At 32.2% G+C, this 24,229-nt stretch overlaps 2 protein-coding genes across 3 annotated transcripts in view; one reads left to right on the top strand and one right to left on the bottom strand.

The window, feature by feature from the left end:
- Window positions 1–2,515, bottom strand: part of LOC117174136 (troponin C-like) — a 6,099-nt gene extending 3,584 nt beyond the window's left edge. Inside the window, exons 1-3 of the mRNA XM_033362945.1 lie at window positions 2,400–2,515; window positions 2,193–2,211; window positions 1,030–1,176 (exon numbers count right to left, since the gene is read on the bottom strand). Of these exons, the coding sequence (XP_033218836.1) occupies window positions 1,030–1,176; window positions 2,193–2,211; window positions 2,400–2,486 (253 nt within the window). The 5' untranslated portion in view covers window positions 2,487–2,515. The remainder of the gene's footprint in view (window positions 1–1,029; window positions 1,177–2,192; window positions 2,212–2,399) is intronic.
- LOC117174134 (neo-calmodulin-like) overlaps window positions 1–24,229 on the top strand; it is a 338,301-nt gene that overhangs the window by 230,811 nt on the left and 83,261 nt on the right. The gene's annotated exons all lie outside the window — the stretch shown is intronic.

Below are 24,229 nucleotides of genomic sequence, written 5' to 3'. Positions count from 1 at the left end.
TTAGATGTAAACTATTTCAAAATAACAAAATAAACAAATGCTTTTTAATTTGTTCTCAAAATACTGATTCTATCGCCGAAATTTAACAATAAACATTGTATATCTGGTCCAACAGCAATTTATTCAGTTAAATATTTTTGCATTGCACCGTTTAAAAAATAAATGTTATTGTGATTAAATTTTTTGTACAATACAATTACTAATAGGACTTTTGTCCCACAAAAGTTTTAAATTAGTCGGGACTCTAATGCTACTTTTGTTTGAAAAAGTTATGCTCAAATAGTAACTATTGTTAAAGTGTTTTGGTACTTCAGTCCTTTCCAGCAGTTCTTTTTGGACATAAGTCTTACAAGTATGTCTGAGAAAAAATAAAGTAACTTTTTAAGTACAGTTTTCCTGCAACGTATTTTGATCTTTTTTTAAAATTTTTGAGTTTGAGCTGCTGATAATAATGAAATATTCTGAAAATTAATTTAAAATGTTGACAAGCTAGAAAAAGAAATCTATATTAATGATCTTATTTCTTAAATAAGACCATGTTTATTACCTCGAAACATTTTTGTTGACGAAAATTTCTCATTTCGCAAAATGAAATCCTACTTTGTGTGGCCTAAAGAAGAAAATGGAGCTTTATGTGTAGCAGATAAATCCGGTTGACCCAATTTATTCCTCGATAGAAACTCCCGGTTACGATTCGATGAAAGATATCTTTTGAAAACCGGGAATTGTAGACTTGGTTATTCTTCTTTTACAGTACATGCTTAAAAGGACCTGTATCGCATGTAGGTTGATATATCGGATATTACATAACTTTAAGGTCTCGATACTTTTTTCCCTTTTTTACATCTCCCATTTGAGACCCGTAAAATGTAAAATAGCAGTTGTAAATCAATCAATCAAATTCCACATTTGTATTTTACTAAAAACAGGATCTTTTAGATTATAAAGAGACAATTATAAAATTGAATTAAAACCCGCAATCTGCTGAAATTTGTAAAGCTTGAAAAATATATATAAATTAGTTTGTACCATCTTCGTCCTCTTCTTCTTTGAGGAGAGTTTCCAGCTCATGATCATCAAAAGTATGCCCAAGAGTATTCAGAATTGTTCTAACCTTTTCCTTTTCGATCTTGCCCTGCTTTTGAGAGTCAAACATGGAGAAAGCTCTCCTGAGCACTGTAAATAAAATATAATTGTAATTTCTCTAGAGCTTTAGCTTAAGGTTTAGAATTTAAATTCATTAAAGTTTATTGGACTTTGAAATTAGGAAATTAGAGAGATGATAGAAATTAAAGGCTATTAAAATTGAAGGAATAGAGTTTCACACGATGAAAATTAAAGCTTGTTAAATCTTTTTGCTTTGTTTTATAAGTTGTTTAACGTTACATTTTTATTTTAATAATTTTTTTTTGTTATTTTGTAAGCTTTGAGCTTTGGAATCAAAGTTGATCGACAGCATTGAGTGCAACCTCGCTTCAGTCGATCCAGACCAATCGACAAATACATTAATTATAAATAATTCTCCGTGAAAATATATAATTGAAATAGAACTATCATATTTAAATCATATTTTTCAATAATAATTTGAAATATGTAATTGTTCAGCACTTTGTAATGTATAAATCTAAATGTATATATGTAAAGCGAGAATCAGTTATTCTATAATTGCATGTTTATAGCAAAGTGTGATCTGAAGCATTTCCATCAAGGTATTTTTCGATTTGTGCCATATAGACTGGAAATGTAAAACGTGAATGCGACCTAAATATCAAATCCATACAGTTGAAGCGCAACGTAATATGAATGCGGTTATGTTTGTTGACACGATCGGATCTGGTAAATGACTCCGAATTGAGTCCATCAGCCTCTGCGAAACATACATCGTTAAAATGTCCCATTTCACAAAGAAATTTATTTTCATCGTAAAAATTCCAAATGCACTCTAAAGAGAACATTCTTCAAGTATTTCTAAAAGCAAAATGAGTAATGAAAACTCTTTTACAGGTGCTATTTAGAAAATTAGCTGCTGCCTTCCTAAATCAATTACTGTTTCAAATCACGAATTAAAACAAAAAAACGAGAAGATAAATATTTTACAGAGTTAATAAACACACTTAGTTTTGCATGCACATTAAAAAATGTAGAAAAATATTCCTTTGCACTGATGATTATTCCACTGTTTCTTTACTCACTTTGCACTTGTTCTTCATCCTAAAACATAACACAAGATTTAATAATTAAATGGATCGCTTTAATATATTGATTAATAATTAAAATTTTTGTGTTTTAATTTCAACGTTTCAAATTGTTGAAAATTGTATAATTTTTGAACAAGTTTATTAAAGCCCGATCGTTATATCTCGACGGGGACTACTCCACAAATCACGAGAATCACTAACCATTTTGTTCGGGGTGGCACCTAACTTCGAGTGTCCTACACTAACCGAGTTCGTAACGAAGATAACTTTTATAACCTCAGCGAGCATATTTCCATCCCTACCATTCTGTGTGTTACAGAAACGTCTACTATAATGCTGTAGCTCGGCGTGAAAACGTTAACCAATCGAAAACCATGTTCGATTTTTCCTTCACATATCTTAAAGCAATTTACATTGCAAAAATATTTTAAAAATTAAATTTTAATTTCCTTCTTATACAAACAGATGAAGAAAGTTCGAATTTTATATTTAAGAATTTCCCCCTCAAAAAGAATTCTATTTCGATACGTTACGCTGTTATAGTCGTTCTTCTTCTGATGTTATTTTTACGAAGAGCTCTTCTAAAACCATTTTTCTTACAGCTTCTCAAATTTGTTGGCCAAATAAAAATAGATCATAGTGCTTGCCTATTTTTTTAGATTGGTACCTTTAATAATTTATTATTAATCATTTTTACTGTTGCTGCAGTTTTCAAATTATCGCACAATGAACAAAAAACTAAAATCAGACTATAGATTTTTTAATAATATATTGTCTATTAAATAAACTTATCTATAATATATTAGAAAATGTTATTGACACGTGCAGATTAATTTAGTTATAAAAATAACGATCAAGAATTTTAGAAGATTGTTAAATGTTATTAGAGGATTTTCCTGAAATGTATTATCGACGGATGAATCACTTTCGAACTTATTTTACCTAAGTTTAAATCCTTACAGGGACCTTTACTGCTAATGCAACAATAAAAATGAAATAAATTGGAAATTGAAAGAACTGAGGCTCTTTTGAGTGTTTTATACCTTTTTCCTTATTTCGTTTCAAAATTAGGATTTTTTATGCCTTTTGAATTTGATGGAAAAAATATTATTTTGTCAATAAAAAGATTATGTAAATGTAAAATTAGAAATATAGGAAACGTTTTTTAAATGCTATTACGGGATGGCTGCACATCCTAAGATTTCAGTACTGTTAGTATTTAAACACACATTTTTTAATATTTGAAAATTTTGAATTTTTAATAAGGTAGTATCTAAGAAAAAAATCTAATAATAAGCTGAAAGGTTGAAACAAAGCCTAAAATTATAAACATTCTTAAATGTTTATGAGCTAATCCCAAAATAAATCTCTGTCTTATTTTAATAGGGAATTTGTGTAGAATCGCACAAACTCTCCAGAATAACAATTGTACGCTTTTTGCATTTTGCGAGAAGTTGAAGTTGTATGTAAATTATAATAAAAATAATTTAATAGTTTAGGAGATAGTCACGTTTTTATAAATCAAGGTCAAAATTATTATTTTTAGGTTTGAGTAATACTAGACCTTATATACTATATCGTGCACTTATACCGCACCTGTCAAGTTAAAATGCGATTTTTTCAAAACGCGGTTTTTCGAAGTTCTTACTTCAAAAATTCCCGGGCCATACGTTTTTTTTTAATCGTCGAAGTAAATCCGGCTTAAATATATTTTAAAGGATCTTTTTTAAGCCCTCATGATTACTTGTTTTATATATTTTAGAAATTTGTTTCCTATTAGAAGATAATATAATAAAAATGTTCAGAACTTGTTTTTCTAACTCTGACATTAATTTCTTGCAAAATACAGCCGAAAATTGTAAAAGTATGATGATAAGCTAATATTTCTTATGTCAATTGTACAAATAGTGTCAGAAGCAATTTTTTTCAGTTACATGATCCATTAATAAACGTTTTGTATATGAAAGGAATCAGCTTGTTACTAGAAATAAAAAATACCATTTTCTTGGTGAAACTATGTAGGACACAAAAAAATCTTATAGATCTAAATATCTCGTCTAAAAATTTCTACCATTTTTCTTGACATCATTATTTAATAAGACGCATAGTTTTTGCTTTAATTATAAATTTTTTCATAAAAATAATCAGGAATTCCATTTTCCAGTCCAACTATACCAGATAAGGCAAATTTAGCCAGGAAAATTTGTTCACTTCAAAAGATTCTACAAATTATTTTTTAGGCATTTTTTCTGCTCTGCATTGAAATTAAAAAAATTTGCTCTGTATTAAAATAGAAAAAAATATATAAAACTTTTATGATTTTTTTTGTTTGTTTTTTGTATTTTGTATTTACTGATGAAAAGTTTGTAGGGGTAGATAGTTAGATGTAAAGAACAGCTAGTTCATGTTGAAAAAAAGAATGTCACAACGATCGATTTGACGATTAAAATTACAAAAAAGATGTTTAACCAGAGAAAAGAAATTATAGTATATTAAAATAAATTATATTATATGTGGGCTCTTAACTGTTGGATAATGCAAATATACATATGCACATATACATTTGCAGTGTGGAACAGTTAATAGTCCACATCGAATTATATTCTTGCTGTTTTATTTATTTAATCTCGTCAAATAGCTACTTTTAATTTCAATAGCAAAATCGATCGCTGCCTGTTTTTTTACATAAATCATTTAACTTTCCTAGGATAATTCCCTTGTGTAAGTTCCCTGGAATAGACTTATTTGATTAATATACACTTTAATTGAAGAGGAATTTATGTCAGAGTTGGGTACTAACTTGTTACAGGTAACTAAGTTACTGAAAAGTTACGTTACTTGTAACTTTTAAGGTAACTTCGTTACTATATTAAAGATTACCTTGTTGTTAGAAAAAAGCGTCTAAACTTAGTGAGTGCCATAAGGATACATGTTAAACTTTTTCTTCGAACCGGCCATAAGAGCATTTTCATACGGAAGCCCACAATTAATCTCTTTTGCTTAAGCATTCGCCTATTTTTTTAAATTCATCTTTTTCTGTTAATTTCAACTATGATAGATTTAAAATGAAAATTAGGTTTTCTTAAAATGATATCAACTATAATATTTTTCGTTGAGAATTTACCTGCTTTGGTTAAAAATTTAACTACTTGGTTGAAAATTTGTTCATTTTGTTAAAAATTCTACTATATTGGTAGTGACCCATAACAATACGAGATTCTCAGTTATCTCGCTCAATCTTAGTCTTGCGAGAAGCAATCTCATCATTGAGAATATCATTCTCTGTTTTGTATTAACCGTCTCGTCTCATCTCGTTCCTCCCCCAAATTCTAGATGGAAACTTCATTGAAGTAAATGTTAAATGATGGTTAATAATTAACGTACAGAAAAGTCAACCCCAAGATTTCAAAACTTTACACAAAAAGTACCGCTAGTACCATGAGGAAGCTATTATTAAAGATTTTGAAACTGCCAAACCTTTAAAGTATTTTTAATTATTAAAAAATTGCTAATTTGAAGGTTTTTTAAAACCTAGACTGATGTTTATTCGCTTAAAGTTCTACAGTAAACAATTAACTGAAATGCTCGTAAATATTATAATAACTAAGTCAACATCCGTAGAATTATTATTATTGTACATGCATATTTAATGTTTTTCGATCGTTGTATAACAGTTACACTATTCTCCTTAACTTTCACAACTTCTTAACCATATAACGACTTTTCCTGGTAAAGTTTTATTTATTCAATTACCACTGATTTTGTATTTTTTATTTTTGCTCAGAAATTTATAATGTAGTTTTATTCTAAGTACTTTCATTCTTATTTCATACACAAAAATAATAATCATATAATTATATACATATTTCGGTTTAATTTGAATAGTTTATAAATTAAATGCCACAAACAACAAAATACTAAAATTCATTACACTAGTCTACAAAATAATTATGTGTTATCTTTTAATTTAATCATATTGTAACTTTCTTCTAAATCCAACTTTATTGCTTTAACTGATTTTTAATTTTTAACCTAATTTCTTTTAAATTTGGTGAATAAGTACATTATTTTCAATTTAGGATTTGAAACTTTTGAATTATTTATGTATCTCCAGGATTTTAGTTCCTAAGAGTTAAAAACCGATCAAAGAAAAGTACTGGGCTAGGATGTATAATAAATAATAGAGCATGGAATATACTATTTTCCATTTTTCTCAAAAGCAGATAATTTGAGACGCCCGTAAATGAAATGAAATATCAAATCGTCTTGTATGCGCTTTAGTAAGGGGTGAAAAAATGGGACACGTTAGAATGGTGGAAATAGAATATAAGCTAACACCAAAATCTAGTTCAAAGCAGAAATTATCAGATGGTTTTCTTATTGTTTATCTACTTTGTATACTACATGCAAAAATATTTTATTTTCGTTAAAATGTTTTGTGTACAAGTTTCTTAGTAAAGAAAAAAATATCGGCATGTAATAATAATAAGAATAATAATATGTAATATTTGTATGCATTTTTTAAAAGTAAAAATTGGCGAAAGAGAAGTCGATTAGGCTTAGCATTGTACATTTTATTAAAAAATTTTTATATTTAATGACGGATCCGAAATCCGGAATTGAAATACTTTTCAACATATTCAAGTGTACAAGTTTTAAATGCTTAATAATAGGTGTCCGCATACTGATAAAGTAGCGGTCGTCTATTTTGAATTAAAATTAAAGTATTCAATATTTAAAAATGTTAATTTTTTAAAGTGTCTTTTAATTATCAGCTAAAGTCAATAAAAAGGGCTGTTTGCTGACCTACTCTTTTTAGTATGATGTTGTGCTTATGTAAGTGACAGATCACGTTTTCCAAAAGAATTCGGCAATGGATGCGTTGGCGTCGGATGAAATGACTCGTTCGCACGCCAGTCGTCAAGCCTTTCGAAGTGGGGGTGGCAGCTATTTCAAAACCTTCCAGTCCAGACTATGATATTGCTGCTTTCCATACAAACCTGCCATAGTAGATATAGACTCCTGATTCTTTTCGCCACTGAAGCAAGAGCTGTAGCAACACCTAATTTTTATTTTTTTCCTCAACTTCACACATGAATTTAATTTTTTCTGTTTAACCAAGTGAGCATTTTCATACACATCTCACAATTCCTCAAACGCATTCTAGGATTATCATTTTGAAAAGCTGCTACCCTCATTTTTCTTTTCTCTAATCACCAAATTTTACTATTATTTATATCTTTGAATGGTTTTTTATTACATTTGGCATAAATAATAACTAAATTTATTATTTTATGGACAAAATCAGTCATACAGTGTTCATTTCGTGAAAACTGTGCTTCCTCAGAGACCAGTGGTCGGTAAAAATTTGGATCAGTTTTCAGGTATGGTTAGGCCCATCCCGACCTAATTTTTTCTACTACTTTTCGGTCTATTCATGGATCTCAGTGTGAATCAAAGTATGGAAATTTAAGAACTTTTAATTTTTCAACTAACGATTTAAAAATAGCATTATTAGCATCTACGAATTTTTCCGATCCCAATGATATATTACTTGTCTAGAAAAGGTGGAAATTTAAAGGAGTTTAATACCAAGAAACTTCAGCTTAATAGTAAATTTACACGGAGAAAACGATATCGAATCAACTGCAATATATAACGTAATTCCTGCGCTATATATCGTAATTATCGCATTATAATAGCGTAAAATCACGATATCGCACATGGCAAGATCTTACATTATATTATTATTTTGTTATATTATATATACGAGGGTTCTAGTAGTGGCCAAGCGATGTAAGTGCATTACAATATCGTACAAAGCTCCGGAACCTGCTTGTACGTTATCATATTGCGCTTTATTTCAATACAGAGGTTTTGCGATATCATTGTGCAATATCTTTTTCTCCGTCTAATACTAGATACTTCTTAAATTTTCAAACTTCATCGATAAATTACCTATTTTTGGAGTCGGAAAAATACATACATCACAAATATATTACTTTTAAATCACTGATTACAAATTTGCGAATTTTTTAATCTGACATTTTTCCCCATTTTCAATAAAGGACGCCTGAGAAAAGGGATGGTCTGGCCAAGCTCGCAGGTACTGCCCTGAAAGTGGGTCATACGGCAATCAGGGCAGAGTAGGCTTCCCTGGTCAAGAGCATGCCGACCACTGTTCAGTTCAGTTCAAAATTTTCTTTATTGTTCATAAGTCTTATACAAGGTACAAAAGTTTATTACACATAATAGATTTTTAGGACTCCTATCTTATGATAACGATATATATTCCTCATTTATTTATAATTAAAAGTGTTATTGCGTTACGTATTATCTTTGGTTATTACATCAATTATAATTTCTATGCTCAGGAGAAAATTGCGTAAAAACCTGTTTAATTTTTGTTTTAAATATTAGCGAATACTTACATTATTTAAACTATGTACAATCTTACAATCTAATTCCTGTTATTGTTGAGCGGGTTTTGAATTATTATTACTGCATCGAGTGTTGCAATAATTTATATTTTATATGAACGGTGCATCTTGGTAGCGTAGCTTACCAGCATTTTGCAGGATTGTAAGTTTAAACAATTGGTTATCAAAGAAGTCTTTGGTTAGCTTCAAAATTTGTTCCTCAATTAGTAGAATATTGCATTTATTATGTAAGACTCTAATTTTGGTCCCAGGTTTCGCATTGAGGGTCATTCGGAGACATTTATTCTGGATTCTATGGAGCTTCAAAATATTTGACTTATAAATGTTACCCCATATGGGAGCAGCATACAACATTATTGGGCTAGTAATCATTTTATAGGTTGTCAGTTTGTTTTGGACACTCATATTACTTTTTGGATGCAACATCGAGAATAAGATATTTACAGTCATGAAAGCTCTCGCTCTCATAGTTTTAATGTGTTTGGTATAAGATAACTTAGAATCTAGTATAACCCCTAGTTATTTCGCTTCTTTCTTAGGCACTATAGTATCATCAAATATTCTAATTTCCGAAATTATTCTATCACCATTATTATGCGAGAATATCACAAAATCAGTCTTGCAGGTATTTACTTTAATCTTCCATCGGTGGAAGTACTCCTCTAATACTGTAATGTAATTCTGCAGTCTACTTTTTGCTATTCTCTTAGGTCAAGATAATGTATAAAGGGCAGTATCATCGGCAAATAGCGCAATTTGAACTCTATCTATTTTTGGAATGTCATTTAAGAAGTATAAAAATAATACAGGTCCCAAGACAGGCCCTTGGGGGACCCCTGCTGCTACAGTTCTTTTCTGCGAGGTTTCATCACTTATTTGCACCTGAAAGGTTCTTAATCTAAGATAATTATCTATTATTTTGACTAAATATTGCGGTATTTGATAATCGTTTAGACGACATATTAGGCCTTTCTGCCACACTGTGTCAAAAGCCTTTTCAATGCCGAAGAAGAGTGCGCATGTATGTCTTATATTAAAATTAGTGCGTATAAAGTCTGTAAGGCGAGCTAGCTGCTGGACTGTGGAGTGACTTTCACGGAATCCGAATTGTTCCAGTATTATTTGTTTTTTCTCATTCTCATGCATTTGTAACCTATTCAATAATATTGCTTCAAATATTTTACTAAGTGTAGGCAGCAGACTAATTGGCCTATAGCTCTGAGGTAGTTTTTTTTATCTTTGCCTGATTTGTGTGTGTAAGATTTTCGCTTTTTTCCACTCCTCGGGAAAATATCTCCGCTTGACGCGAACATTTATTATGTGCGTGATTTGTATAATTGCTTTTCTAGGGAGATATTTTAAGATTATATTCTGGATCTGGAAAAAAGGAGAGAAATGCGTTACTGAATCTAATCAGTGAAAGTTTTCACTCATAAACAATACAATTAGACTGATCAAAATAGTTGAAAATAGGTCACGGATTAAAATCAGTTATGATTATAATTGAAAATCAGTGAAATCTCACTTACTCAAATTAAGAGTGAATTTTAAAAGAAGTCTGAGAGAATGAAAAAATGATTTCGCCTGCGCTTTCGTTTACTTATTGTTTTTTTTGCATTTATTTTTTTGTGCTTATTAAAATTTATTATGTATTGTTTAATGTTTATTTTTTGTTGTTTATTGTTTATTGTTCATTGTTTATTGTTGATTGTTTATTGCAATATTTTATTATTATAATGTAACAAATTTAATACATATTATGTTATACATTAAACTCTGTATGTTATTCTTTTCAACTGAAATGTAATGAACATAAGAACAAAAAATCTTGATTAATTTCTTGAAAAATTTCAATTGGCTTTAGATAAGAATTTTGAAGAAGAAAACATATTTTAATGATAATGACGAGACTGGCTATTAATTATTGATCAAATATTTATTCCCAATTGACTAAATAAAAATGTGTGAATAAAAGATCAGGGACAGGCTAAATACAATAATTTGGCACTGGTGCCAAGTAGCTGGGTAACTGCTTAGGCAGTACGTGCTTGTATCACATTATCCGAAAAGCTCTTGAATGGCATTTCATTAAGCACTTACCAAGTCTTCTTTATTTTGAATTAATTTCCCTGTACGTAATATATAAAGAATTCTTCTGTATAAAAAGACCAACAATTTTCCAGTGCAATCGGTTTCCTTGGTAGTGTCCAGGCTTTCCAAAAAGTTCAAGATGTTGGATATGGGGATGGAATATTTGTCCACGATTTTCAGAACGTTATGCAAGCTTATGAAAAATATTCGACTACTTATTCTGAATTTCGGGATGAGACATCTCTTTCTTCTTTATAATAATTATCTCATCAATACATCTACGATGCAAAAAAAACGACCAATTAAAAAGTTATGAGTACAATCAGAATAGATTGTTAAATCAAGGGTTGCCAAGTAATTTTAAAAGACATTTTCATTAAACTTTTTTTTAATCATTTGAATTGAAAAGATTACAGGAATTTTTAGAATGTATTAAAAGGGGAAAAATTAAAACTGATTGAAATTTTCTCTTTTTTACATAATAATAATCTCCAAAAGTATTTATTTTTCACCTTTTAAACAATTCTAAAAACTCCTGTAATTTGAACAATTTAGTCAATTTTAAAGTTTGTATAACTTTTTAAATTAATTGGCAAACTTTTATTTCACGAACTATGTTGATTGTACTTTTATCTTTTTACTTGGCAGAATTGGTTGCACCGTAGAAGTTTTTTGTAAGATTTCACTTTCTTTTGTTTGATACAAATTTGTATTTAATAAAATACTTGTTTCAAGGAAATAATAATATTTAATACTCATAATTATATAAAGTATACAATTTGTATTTATATTGATATTATATATAAAAATATTACTATAAATTGTTTTTCCTTCTTCTATTGTCTTAGATATTCATCTAAGGGAGTTACGTTAAAATAATTAATAAATAATAATAATTAATAATAATTAATTAAGCAAAATTTCATTAAAATATTTCTGAGCCTCCTCTAACCGACGCTTATTGAAATTTTTGATCATTTTTTTTAACTGATTTATTTTTTTTTGTATAAAAAAGTAACATATACCTGAAAATAATTAATAAATCAAAGTTTCCTGAAAAAAGCACTGTAGCGTCATTTAGTCAGAAATCGAATTTTAGGCAGAAAAATTGATGTATCTCTAGAAATAATTTATGAATAAAAATTTTCTGAATATTGCCTCTGAAACTTCATTTAACTCTTCTAATCCCTGCCTCGTGCTACTCTAAAAACTGTAGAAACAGACAAATACAAAAATAAAGATTCACATTGTTTTAAAGATGAAATGAAAATAAACATTATCAAAACTAATTATTGCTCAACCAAACTTACCTGTACGTGAAGTTCGATCATAATTATACGAAGGCTTCGCTCGAAGAGATTATATTATATATGTAGTATTTCCTCAGCTGCTCGCCAGCTGAAACAACGGACCTCTTTCAGAAATATGGAAAAAAGAAAAAGGGAGGGGGTCGCCGCACCGACGGCAGCCCCACTCTCGCTCAGCACTCTCTCATGGCTCATTTATTTAGAGTAGATTTTGCCCCAAAATTGTTAAAATTCTGGTAGGGAGGGATTTAAAGAGGACTTATTTTTACTTGGGAGGGATATAATCTCTTCGAGCGAAGCCTTCGTATAATTATGATCGAACTTCACGTACAGGTAAGTTCGGTTGATCACTAATTATACTTCATGCTTCGCTCTCGACATTATATTATATATGTAGTTCTTTAGAGTATTTGAACAATTTGAGCATGATTTAGACTTTTATTTATGTCTTTTAATGCTTACAAAACGCTATAACCTACAATATCAAGTATCTCTTTGCAATATCGCGGACACGAATCTAGTAAAATCTTTTGTTATGAGTCTATTATAATAACGCGCAAAAACTACTGATCTAGCAGACCAGTCTGCCGATTTTCTTATTGTTTCCAAATCTACGCCCCGATTATGGGCCGCCGACATGGATGCGTGCCTAGTGGAATAACCCGAAAATACTGTTGTACGAGTATCTATACCGGCTTCTGGCAAAACTGTTTTTATTCATCTTCCTAAGGACTGTGAACCTACTGCTTTATACGGCTTTCTAAAGGATATGAATAAATATGATTCATCTTGTCTTAAGTCCCTGGTGCGTTTTAGATACATTTTTAAAGTGCTATACACACAAACTTCTGGCCTTTCGTTAAACCTAGGAATAATAAGTAATGGCTGCTCAGTGCCCGGTCTCGAAGTCTTTATTATCTCTGTGACTTTTATTTATATCTTTGTCAAAGAACAAAATATATCCTGTATTCTGATTTTCGCCAGGGTCTGTGTCCTCTGCGCAGTACTTAATGCTAATAATATCAAAGTCTTATGAGTTAGCTCTTTTAAAGGTAATGAAGAAGTAGGACCTAGGTTTTCCAGGTATTCTAGTACTGTATCTATATCCACCTTAATGCGTATTTTGATTTTATAGGTCTCATCCTGTAACAGCCCTTCAACACACGCTTGACCAAAATGTTTTCGCCTATTCTATTAGTCGAGATGAGAGTAATCGCGCATCTGTCCGAATTAAGAGATCCATAAGACCTACCCTCTTCAAACCCCTTTGTCAAGAACTGAATCATAGTTCTATCATCGGGATTAAAAGGATCAACTTGTGTTTCTTCACTAAATCTTATCCATCTTTCTAAACTTGATTTGTACTGCTTCTGTGTAGCCTCACTTAGAGACGCTAACATAATATCTAGTGAGTTGATCGGTACATTGTTTCTTATAAAGGCCTCCCTGATACTAAAGCTGCTACCAGGCACAGATGCGACGCCCTCGGATGCTACCTCTCTCTGCACAAAGATATTAACAGCTTTTCGTTAGGCTGGAAACATAATGGACTACCTACAGTCTTCTTAGTAAAAATTGGATACCAAGGCTGATTATGCCACCTTGGGACTACTAGTTTCCCCACAGCCTGATCCTGTTTAATCTTTTCTAACGTTCCTAATATCAATATAAATGGAGGAAACGCGTAAAAATATATATCACTCCAGGAGACCATAAAAGCATCTATTTGAAGTGCCTGTGCATCTGGTAGCCACGAAAAATAATTCTGATACCTTTTATTCTTTGCCAAAGAAAAAAGATCAATTTCGGGGAAACCAAACCTAATAACGATTCTCCTGAATGCCTTGTCTGACTACTCCCATTCTGAATCCTGAGTAAGCATTCTCGAAAGCTTATCCGCATCCTTATTTTCTCGAGAAGGAATGTAAGACGCTTTCAAAAAAATATTCCTATTTTCCGCCCATTGCCAAATTGACCTTGCTAGTAAATTAAATCTTTTAAATCTTACACCGCCAATTTTGTTTATATACGAAAAGGCAGTTGTATTATCTATCCTTAACAGAAAGGAACAATTTTCCGATTTATTAGCCAACTGATCCAAAGCTAACTTGACAGCCATTAATTCCTTAAAGTTGATGTGGTATCGAACTTCTATTTCATCCCAAAAACCAAAAATTTTCAAATTACCGTCTGTTGTACTCCAGCCCAAATCAGACGCGTCTGTATAGATTACTTTACTGGGCGAAGGAGGCCTGAAACCTTTTGAACTCCTAGGAATATTCGCCATCCACCAAGAAATATCATGCTTGACTAGATTTGATATTTCAACTTCAGCCCTGTAATTATTCAAAAATCCTCTTAAGGCCAGTAATTTCTCGCTTTCCATAATTTTTATGTGTAGCCAACCGTATTCTATGGCTGGGCAAGCCGCCACCAACTTTCCAATAAGTTGTGCAGACTCAAGTATATTGCATGAATCTCTTATCAAAAATTCTCTTAAAAGAGACAATAGATTTTCCTTATTTCTCTCTGTTAACATCAAACAACCCTGATTTGAATCTATTAAAAAACCTAAATATTTACATATGGTCCTAGGCTCCATCTCGGATTTTTCTGAGTTTATTAAAAACCCTAAGCGTTGCAATAAGTCTACTATTTCGTTGGCATTTCTTGTACAGGCCTCATAAGAATTGGCTATACACAAAATATCGTCAAGGTAAATCACAGAAACAAACCCGTTCGACCGTAAAAATTTTACAACTGGCTTGAGAATCTTAGTGAACACAAAAGGACTTGTGCATAGCCCGAACGGTAAACAAACAAATTCGTAATATTTATTTTTGAATTTAAAACTCAAGAATTTTTTACTCTTACTGTGTACTGGTACCAACAAATAAGCATCCTGCATATATAAAGATACCATGTGATCTCCCGTTGCGATCAGTTTAGTAGCGGTCCTCAGGTCCTCCAGCTTAAAATGACTTGTATGAATATATTTATTCAACCGCTTTAAATTCAGAATAAATCTATGGCTACCGTCAGGTTTGGATACAACAAAAAAAGGTGATAAAAATTGACCCTTATACTTCTTACATTGTGCAATCGCACCCTTTTCTATTAAAGTATTTATTGAACGTTCTATCAGGTCTGTTTGAAAATCTGACCTCTGAGGTTTAAAATCAAAACATTTTTGCTTGGGTTTTCTGCAGAAGGGAATTCTGTAACTCCTAATATATTGCAAAACCCGATAGAAGCGACTTTTAGGAAAGAGGGAAGGTTCACGAAATCTTCCCTTTCCACCTGCCACTCCATTCTCACGGAACGGAATAGTTCCTTGATGCGGCTGACAGGCGAGGTATAGATCAGTGGTCGGCAAACTTTTTGCTTAATTTTCAGGTATGGTCAGGCTCCATCCGATTTAATTTTTTTTTACTTCTTTTCGGTTCATCCATGTACTTTAGTGTGAGTGAGCTTACTCCAGCAAGGGTCTTTTGTCCACAGACATGGTAAGTACGGAAATTAAAATTTTTTAATTTTTTAACAAGCGACTTGAAAATAGTATTATCAGCATCTACGAATTTTTCCGATTTCATTAATATATTACTTGCCTAGAAAAGTTAAAAATTTGAAGGAGTTTAATATCAAGAATCATCAGCTTTACAGTCAATTTAATACTAAATACTTCTCAAATTTTCAACCTTTATAGACAAATTACATGTCTTTGGAATCGGAAAAATACGGAGATTCCAAATATATTACTTTCAAGTCACTGATTGAAAAATTACGAATTTTTTAATGTCACATTTTTTCCCTATTTACTAACAAAGGACCCCTGCGGAAATGGGTGGTCTGGCCAAGCTCGCAGGTACTGCCCTGAGAGTAGGTCACAGGGCAGCCAGGGCAGGGTACCCTGCCCTGGAAAAGAGCGTGCCGACTACTGGTATAGATGAGACGCCTAGATATAGGGGTAAGTGGTGGGAAGTGTTTCACGGAATCTCGAGCTCTCGAACAAAAGTCCGATTTTTCGAGTACCTAACAACTCAATTATTAGCAATAATAACGCTCAGAATCTTTTTCAATGTTTCCATTAAAAAGAGCAACTCAAAAACTATCGAAAGGTTTAAAAACCTCGATTTTGATTTTTTTGGGGTAAACCCCCTTTCTTCGGCGCACGTCACATATTATTCTTTTCTAAGGTTAACAGAACGGTTCGAGCAAAATTCGATCGAACTAAATTCTCTATAATTGGGTATAAATCAAGATTTCCCCTGTTTACTTGCAACCCAAATCCCACTGGATTCACAACTGGTCGAGCAACATTTTCTCCTCTTTGGGGGAACATCATCGGAACCCTCCATTTTGTACGACCGGAAATCTGATAAACGCTTGCTGAATTATGTCTGAGCTTTGAATTTCGTAATTAACGATTGGTGTTCTAACAAGGACCTATAACATTGCTGCATGCGAGCTTAAATCGTTAGAAAGACATTACTAGCTTTCATACTCTAAGCAGTTTATCATCACTTTATATATTTATAAAATTTATGGTATTTCTCTTGGTAACATTTTCAGTATTTTTAGTTACACTATTACCAGAAATTGCCAGTACGACTAAAGCGAGTACTATTTAAAAACACTGCCGAGTTTAAATGTGATTACTTCTTCAAAAAGGTGTAATTAACCTTAATAGAAATATAAAAACAAAATTCAAAATTTCTTTAATTTTGTGCCTCTACTTCAACTTGTGATATGGCCTAGGAAAGTTGCAGCAAAAATCTGAAATTTACACTACATATAGTATTTGAAATCTTATCTTTAATTAAAGCACACGTAACTTAAAGAATATTCAAGGGTTTCCAAGATATCACTAAAAATGGCCATGGGTTTGACCGACAGTGGTGACCGCCGACTAAAATTTGACGCAGACGCGCTTGGACATTTATTGTCGTACATTGGGAAGCCGTAAAGATTTTTAATGTTTTAATGAATGAAATTCAACATCAAATTTCAAAGATCACATTCTGTTAATTTTAGGGGTTTCAACAAGTCTCCTAAATTACAGCATGAGTTAAAGTCAGTGATGTAAATGTTGGCACCCTGTGCTACTGCGCTTGCCTTAGGGCTGCGCGCTGATTGGCCATACTTGGCGCGCAATTCAGAATTACTTTAAAAACAATAGTTGTAATTTGAATAAATGACTATCAAACAATGAATAAGAATGTATATTAATTGTGTAACTTTTTATTTCAGCCACATTAAAAAATGTACCTATTAATAATTTTTGTGTGAAATATAAGTCAGTCTTTGGAATTCAGTGAAAATAAACTGTTATTTATCAAATATATGTGTTATAAATTTTGTACTACCCTGAAATTAAAAGTTATATAATTTTTATACATTCTTGTGCATATTTTAATAATTATTTGTTAAAAGTACAAGAATTGTTTTTTTAATTAATTTTGAATCGCGCGCCAAGTGTAGCCAACTAGCGCGCAGCACTAACGCAAGCGTAGTAGCACAGAGTGCCAGCATTGACATCACTGGTTAAAGTTAACGTACAAATCTGAGAAACTCTCAGCTATCACCGCTCTCGCGGCCGACACCAGTGATAGCCGACGATAACTTGACGCAGCCACGCTGGGACAATTTTATTTATATTTCGGGAACCCATGAAATTTTTTTAAATTTTGTTGGCTTCATTTGAAGGTGTAACATCAAAATCTTTGTGTTAGAAATTTCAGATTTTTCCAAAACTTTCCTAGGCCATACCACTAGTTAAAGTCGAGGTATGAAATACGAAAAATTCTTGAATTTTTTATTTAAACTTCTCACACGGCATATTTTCTTGAAAAATTTAGAAATATATATGTCAGGGGTCATTCGAAGCGAAGTTTCATAGACTTTCAAACATTTCTTCAAAAATGTTTCTCACTCCTTTTTTAAAAAACTAATCATGATTCAAATTCAGCAGTAATTTCTAATAGTACTCGCGCTCGTCGTACCCAATCCTACCTGACAATATTTCTAAACATGAGAATCATAATTATAGTTTAAGTATAATTATTAACATGATGGCTGACTACTGTTAGAGTTTAAAACGAGATCAAGTCAATCAAGGCACCAAACGAAAGCGAAACCCACTACGAATGTTTTTTGAGGACAAAAGGGTACGATACAAGCGATATAAAGAAAAATAAAAAATAAAAGAACCCTATAATCGTGAGAGTCAAGGGGACTCACGGTAATAAAGCACACCTAAGGGAACATAATTTACTACGTCCACGTCGTTGTTCCTGGGTAACTCTATAAGTAAATAAAACTCATTCACAAAAAATCCTACTATTGCCATACAAGGAGACTAACGGAAATTAAAAACCCCAAAACGTAAACGCAAAGGGAATCTACAGTGAACGACAAGCCCAGTCGAGGAAGGTAAATGTTCAAAGGTTTTCGTCGATCTTATGTCTAATTTTTCGTTTTTCGATCAAATATGAGCCAACTGGGTTATTTGAACTCCGTATTCAGAATCAGTGACCCCATAAACATAAGGATATGCTGGATAAGTCTACCGGGGATGAAGATATATATTTTTTTTTTAAATAAGCACGAAAACCCGCTGTTTTCGTCGATTTTACCTCTACTTTTGCATTTTTTGTTCAAATATGAGCCAAATGGGTTATTATGACCCCGTATTCGGATTGAGCGACCCCAAAAACATGAGTATATACTAATTCAGACCACTGGACATGAACAATTTTTTGTTGCAAAAGTATACCTGAAAAATCGCTGTTTTTGTCGATTTTACGTCTATTTTTTCGTTTTTTAGAAAAATACGAGACAACTTGGTTATTTGGACACCGGATTCGAATTCAGCGACCCCAAAAACAAAAAGATATGCTAGTGTAGTCTGTCGGACAGAGCACTATTTTTTTGTGGGGCGGTGTAATGTTTCGCCTACCTGCGAGCCACGAAATTAAAAACGAAGTATATAATTATAAAATTAATGTTTCATCGAAATTTAGCATTCGCCAATATTACTAAATAATTGAACTTTTTAAAATTGAATTGTTTTTCTTTCGGATAAGATTTGCAAGATTAACAGTGGATTTAGAGGAGATAAAGGATGAATATGCCGGCACTATCTATAATTATAACGTCCGTTTCGCCCACACTGAGAAGTATGTCTATCTGAATTATTATTCCAATCAACTTTTGATATTTATACATCGTTTTATGTCAGTTATATGCACGATCTTTGGTTTTCGATTTATGCATAATTATTCCATCCAGGAAACTGGATTTTTTCCTATGACGTTGATTACAATTTTGAAGGCACTGCCAACTTTGACAACCTTCGTATCCTCTCAATCGAATTCACGTCTATTACGAAATATTTGTCAATTAATATTTTAATGTTGGGTATTTATTTCGAGAATGTTGTTTAACAACTTTGCTCAAATTTTCAAATAATAATGCTGAAGTTTTATTCGAAAGAATTTGACGAAAAAAAGTACGATTTTATTTTCCAATTTTTTAGCCAGTTCTAATATATTTTCTGTACGATATTGAAAACAAAATAAAGGAAGTTTTAATAAAGCAAATGAAATATGTGTGAAATTACAGTGCGACGTACTAGCTGAAAATTGCAGTTTTTTCCGATCAATTACTTTCTTCCTTCCTGCTCTTTCTGATTCGTTCGTAAAAATGTTTCTCATTCCACAGAGTTAGTGAGTTTCAGATAAAACATGATTTGTATCCGCTTTCTAGTCCTTCATTTCGAACCACGATAACAATGACATTCAATTTATGAATAGAAATGCTATCTCCTTCAATCTGAACTTGAAATTGAAATCGCGGAATCATTGATGCACTTTAAGTGGAAATGCTGATTACAAAAATAAAGTACACTTAACTAAAACGAGAACTTTATGGATCATATAAAGATATAAAATATAATAACTGTCACGGATAATATATTAAATTAATGAAAAAAAAACCTAATGAGAAAAACACGTCTCAATAAAATATTTGTAAACGAATTTTCCTAGAAAGCTTCGTTTCTAAGTGGATAGATATTTTGGAAATTTGCAAAATGAAATTTGAACCTGTGTTGAACAATTTTAGTTGTTTTAAAGCAAACGTAACTGCCATAATAAACGACACTTGTAGAATTGGAACATTTGCCTACATAAACTGAATGCAGAATAATAAATCTTGTGAAATTGCTTTCGGGGATTGTAACGTGTTACAAAACAAAAAGCATTTAGACCATGATTGCAGTAGTGTCAATAGGTTTGTTTCGCAACTTGAGATAAATTAATTTTTAATAGGTAATTCGAAGCTCAAATCAGAGTGCTTCGTGAATTTTTTCCCGTTGTGTTATCCAGGAAAAATAAATTCTTTAGAATTGAAAGCATGCAAACACTTATTCAAATTAGAATCAGGTGATATGCGTTTTGATAGAGAGTCTAAAATATTAAAGTTAATAAGCGGTTGGTTCGAAGTGAAATACAAATAAATAGGTTATTCAAAGTTATTCTACAATCTTTTAACAGAAAGATTATTTATGCAATGAATTTTTTATGTATTCTTAGTACTTATACAAAGCATGGATTATATATAAAGTACTGCTATGCCAGTAAAGACACAACGAACAAAAAATGTATTTAGAAAAATTATATGTGAATTACGGAGATTAAGGATACTTAAGCTGTGATTGGTGAAAAGTCCTCTAGGATTGATATCAATTCTAAAATAGTAAAAAAATCCTTGGTTCATCCTTTTTGTTTAATTTATTACGCAAGATGATTTAGTTTGAGATTATGTTTCTAAATCCCTTCCTTAAGATTGTAAAACAGATACAATGAGCCCAAGGCTTCGTTTCCCCCTCAAAAAATTCAGTTCTAAGTGAATTCTGTAAGTCTTTTCACTTGTATAAAATTAGAATTCGATAAGTCACAAGATCCACTTGCAACGTGATGTCTAACTTTAAATCATCCTAAGTTAAAAAACAATACTTTGAAATTATTTTCAAAGTTTGAATACTTGAGCAAGTTTTAGAAATAATTCAGAAAATAAATTTAAGTGACAAGATTTATGAATAAACAATTATGTATAATAATCTATTCATTCACTCAGTCTTTAGATTAAATTAATTGTATTTCAAAAACCGTCATGGCTAATTTGAAAATAAATTACTTTTAATGAATTAATTTTAAGATCCTAATTTAAGAACCGGTCAATTGCTAAACGAAGTTTGGAATCGATTACTTTCTAACGCCTCAAGTTTGAGCCCACGAACATTGCTATCACTGCCCCATTTTGCCTTTTATTTCTCTTATTTACTAGATAGTTCAGAACATATATGTTGTCCATAACCCCCATTTCTTTTATAAATCCTGTTTGATTCGGTGGCTTTATCTTTTTTCCTCAACTTCTTTCTTCATTCTCTCTGACAAACCCGTTACATATGCTTTATACAGTGTTGGTATCAGCGTCACACCCCTATAATCTTTCAATTCCTCTCCTTTGCCTTTCTTCAATATTGGTATCAATACTCCTTCCTTCCATAACTGTTGCCACCCCTCTCCTCTCCAAATTCGATAACACATTATCCATGCCTGTGCACTGTGACTATTTCTTCCCTTATTATGTTCTCTTCCTTATCTCTTTCTCTACCATATTTTCCTCCCTTCCTAACTTTTCTCTTAACTCCTCCTAGCAAATCCAAAAAATATGTTTTCCATTCTACCATTTCAATATCTTGATTTACTCTTTGTCTTTCGCTCTTAACCATATCTCTTCTTCCATCCTAGCCTTCTCTGCCTTTTCGTCAAACCTTGTATTCTCATCCTCTTTCTTTTGATCACACAACTTAGTACATTCTTTCTTTTTTCTCCTATATTCTTCTCCCATCAATTTTTTCTCTTCTCAACTTTCTCAGTTCCTTTCTGACCTCCTTTTTTCTCTTTTCAATGCGCATCCCACCCACTTCTATTTCCCTCTTGACTAACTTCATTTTTTTTGCACTCTAATTCTCTTTTTATTTCTTCTACCATTTTTCCATTTCTTCATCCAGATTTCCCTCTGACCTTTTCTCCATCTGACCTTTTCTCTAAACTCTTCTTTTCCTTGCCTTGCCCAATCCCCTTTTCCAACACTTTTTACCTTTGCTCCCTTTTTTTTCATAGTATTATTACTGTTTTCTCCCTCTAATGTCACTATTAGGGGGAAATGATTCGAACCAATATAATCACCTACCTATAGCTTATTGACCTTCTCTTTTAACTCATCATCCACTATCACATAATCAGTTACTGTTCCATTCTCCTTATGTGCATGTATATTCTCCCTCCTTTTCTCCCTCTATATTTCCAGTTGAGATACATCACTTCAACTCCTCCGAACTCTTTCACAATTTCTTTCCCTCTCCATTCAGTACCATAGCTTTGGATTTTCTTCCTCTATCTTCTTCCCATCCCCCCCCCCCCTCTATCTCCTATTCTCACATAGAAATCTCCACCTATTGTAATCCTAATCTCTTCTTTATTTTCCTTAATTGTTTCTTTCTTCTCCTTTACTTTTTCCTGCATATCATCGCTCACATAAACCCCCACTAGCTTCCACTTCTCTCCTCCCATCTTTACATCTTCTACTAATAATCCTTCTTTTTGTTCTTTTCTCTTTTTCTTATCTTTCTCTGTTACACATTCGTTTCTTCCGCCCATCACCATTCCTTCCATTCTTCTGCCCATTTTATTCTTCCTGTTTGCATATCTTGCCATTTGTAACCTCTTGGTAACCTCCCTCTTACTCTTTCCCATCCCTTTTCATCTTTCCACGTCTTCAACATTATTACTACATTCTATTGTGTCAAATTTCTTATAAACCTTCTATCCTTTTCTCCAATCCTGCTATATTCCAGTAACATATCTTACATTCTTCTCTACTTTTCTTTCTCGTCTGTTTTTGCTTCTTACTATTTCTTATTGTCCTATCTGCCGTTCCTTCCTCTCCTAGTTTCCCAACACCTCTTTTCTTACTATCTCTTCCCTTTCTTCATCTCAATCCCACCTCTCTACCTTAGCATCAATCCTTTTTAGTACTTCGTCCACTTCTTCCTTCAGCTCCTTTCCTTCTAATCTTATTCCCTTTATGGCTATGTGTCTTTTTCTTTCTTCCCTTTCTGTCTTTCATATTCTTTGTTCTATTTTTCTCAGTCTTTCGTTTTCCCTATTCCCACTCTCCCCGTCTCCAAACGGCCGGCTTGAGCTTTCTATTTTTTCATTCTAATTTTTAGTTCCTCTAACTTCTTATTAGGTTTTTTCTACTTTTCTAATCTTTGCTTGAGCAACTCCATCCTTTTTTTTAGTATTCCCTGACTTCTTCCTATTTTCTAATTTCTCTCTTTAGCTCGGCCATTTTCCTCCTAATTTCTTTCTTTATTTCTGCTCCCTGATTCTCCTGTTTTTCTTCATATATCCCCATTACTTCTAACATCATTTTTCGCACGTCACTCAACTGTAAATTTTCATCTTCTATTTGCCCTCTACGTCCAACTTTTTTTTCGTTTTTCCCCTCTTCTTTGTCCCCTGCTCGGCCCCTAATTTCTCCCTTTGTACTATTTTTTTTGTATTTTCCCTTTCTTTGCTCACGCTTCGGTTCATCGAACACTTCCACGTTTGAGTTCCCTAGCCATCAAATTGATGTAAATTACGTAAACTCTTTCGCAACTTCACTATCCCACCCTGCTACCTGATCTTCTTCCTTGCTTCTCTCCACCGATGCTGCCCTGTCGCTGCACCCTATTTGCATCGGTTTCTCAACCCTGCTCCATACGCCAAACAAACTAACCTCCCAGGCAACCCACAAACGGACTCAAACACTTAAAATCTCGCTCATTTTTTCAATTCTATTATTGTCATCACTCAATCTCTCACTCGAAAACACTTCCTTCATACTCTGCCCATTAACTCACCTCACATCTCACTGCAATTTACAAAATTCAGCAACACACAATCACCGTTACTAAGCACTTTCACGCCGGAAACAGAAGTCCAAAACTGTTTAGGTTTTAAGTTTTTCCAAATCGTAGAATATCAATTTGAAAGACATAATAATTTTACAATTTTCAGATTAAAACAATGGAAAATTAAGACAATAATTTTTTTAATTACAGTCTTAAAAATTATAA

The sequence above is a fragment of the Belonocnema kinseyi genome, chromosome 6 (genome assembly GCF_010883055.1).
Source record: "Belonocnema kinseyi isolate 2016_QV_RU_SX_M_011 chromosome 6, B_treatae_v1, whole genome shotgun sequence".
Lineage (NCBI taxonomy): Eukaryota > Metazoa > Arthropoda > Insecta > Hymenoptera > Cynipidae > Belonocnema > Belonocnema kinseyi.
The sequence above is the reverse complement of the archived record's forward strand: the minus strand, read 5'-3'. Positions and strand labels throughout refer to the sequence as shown.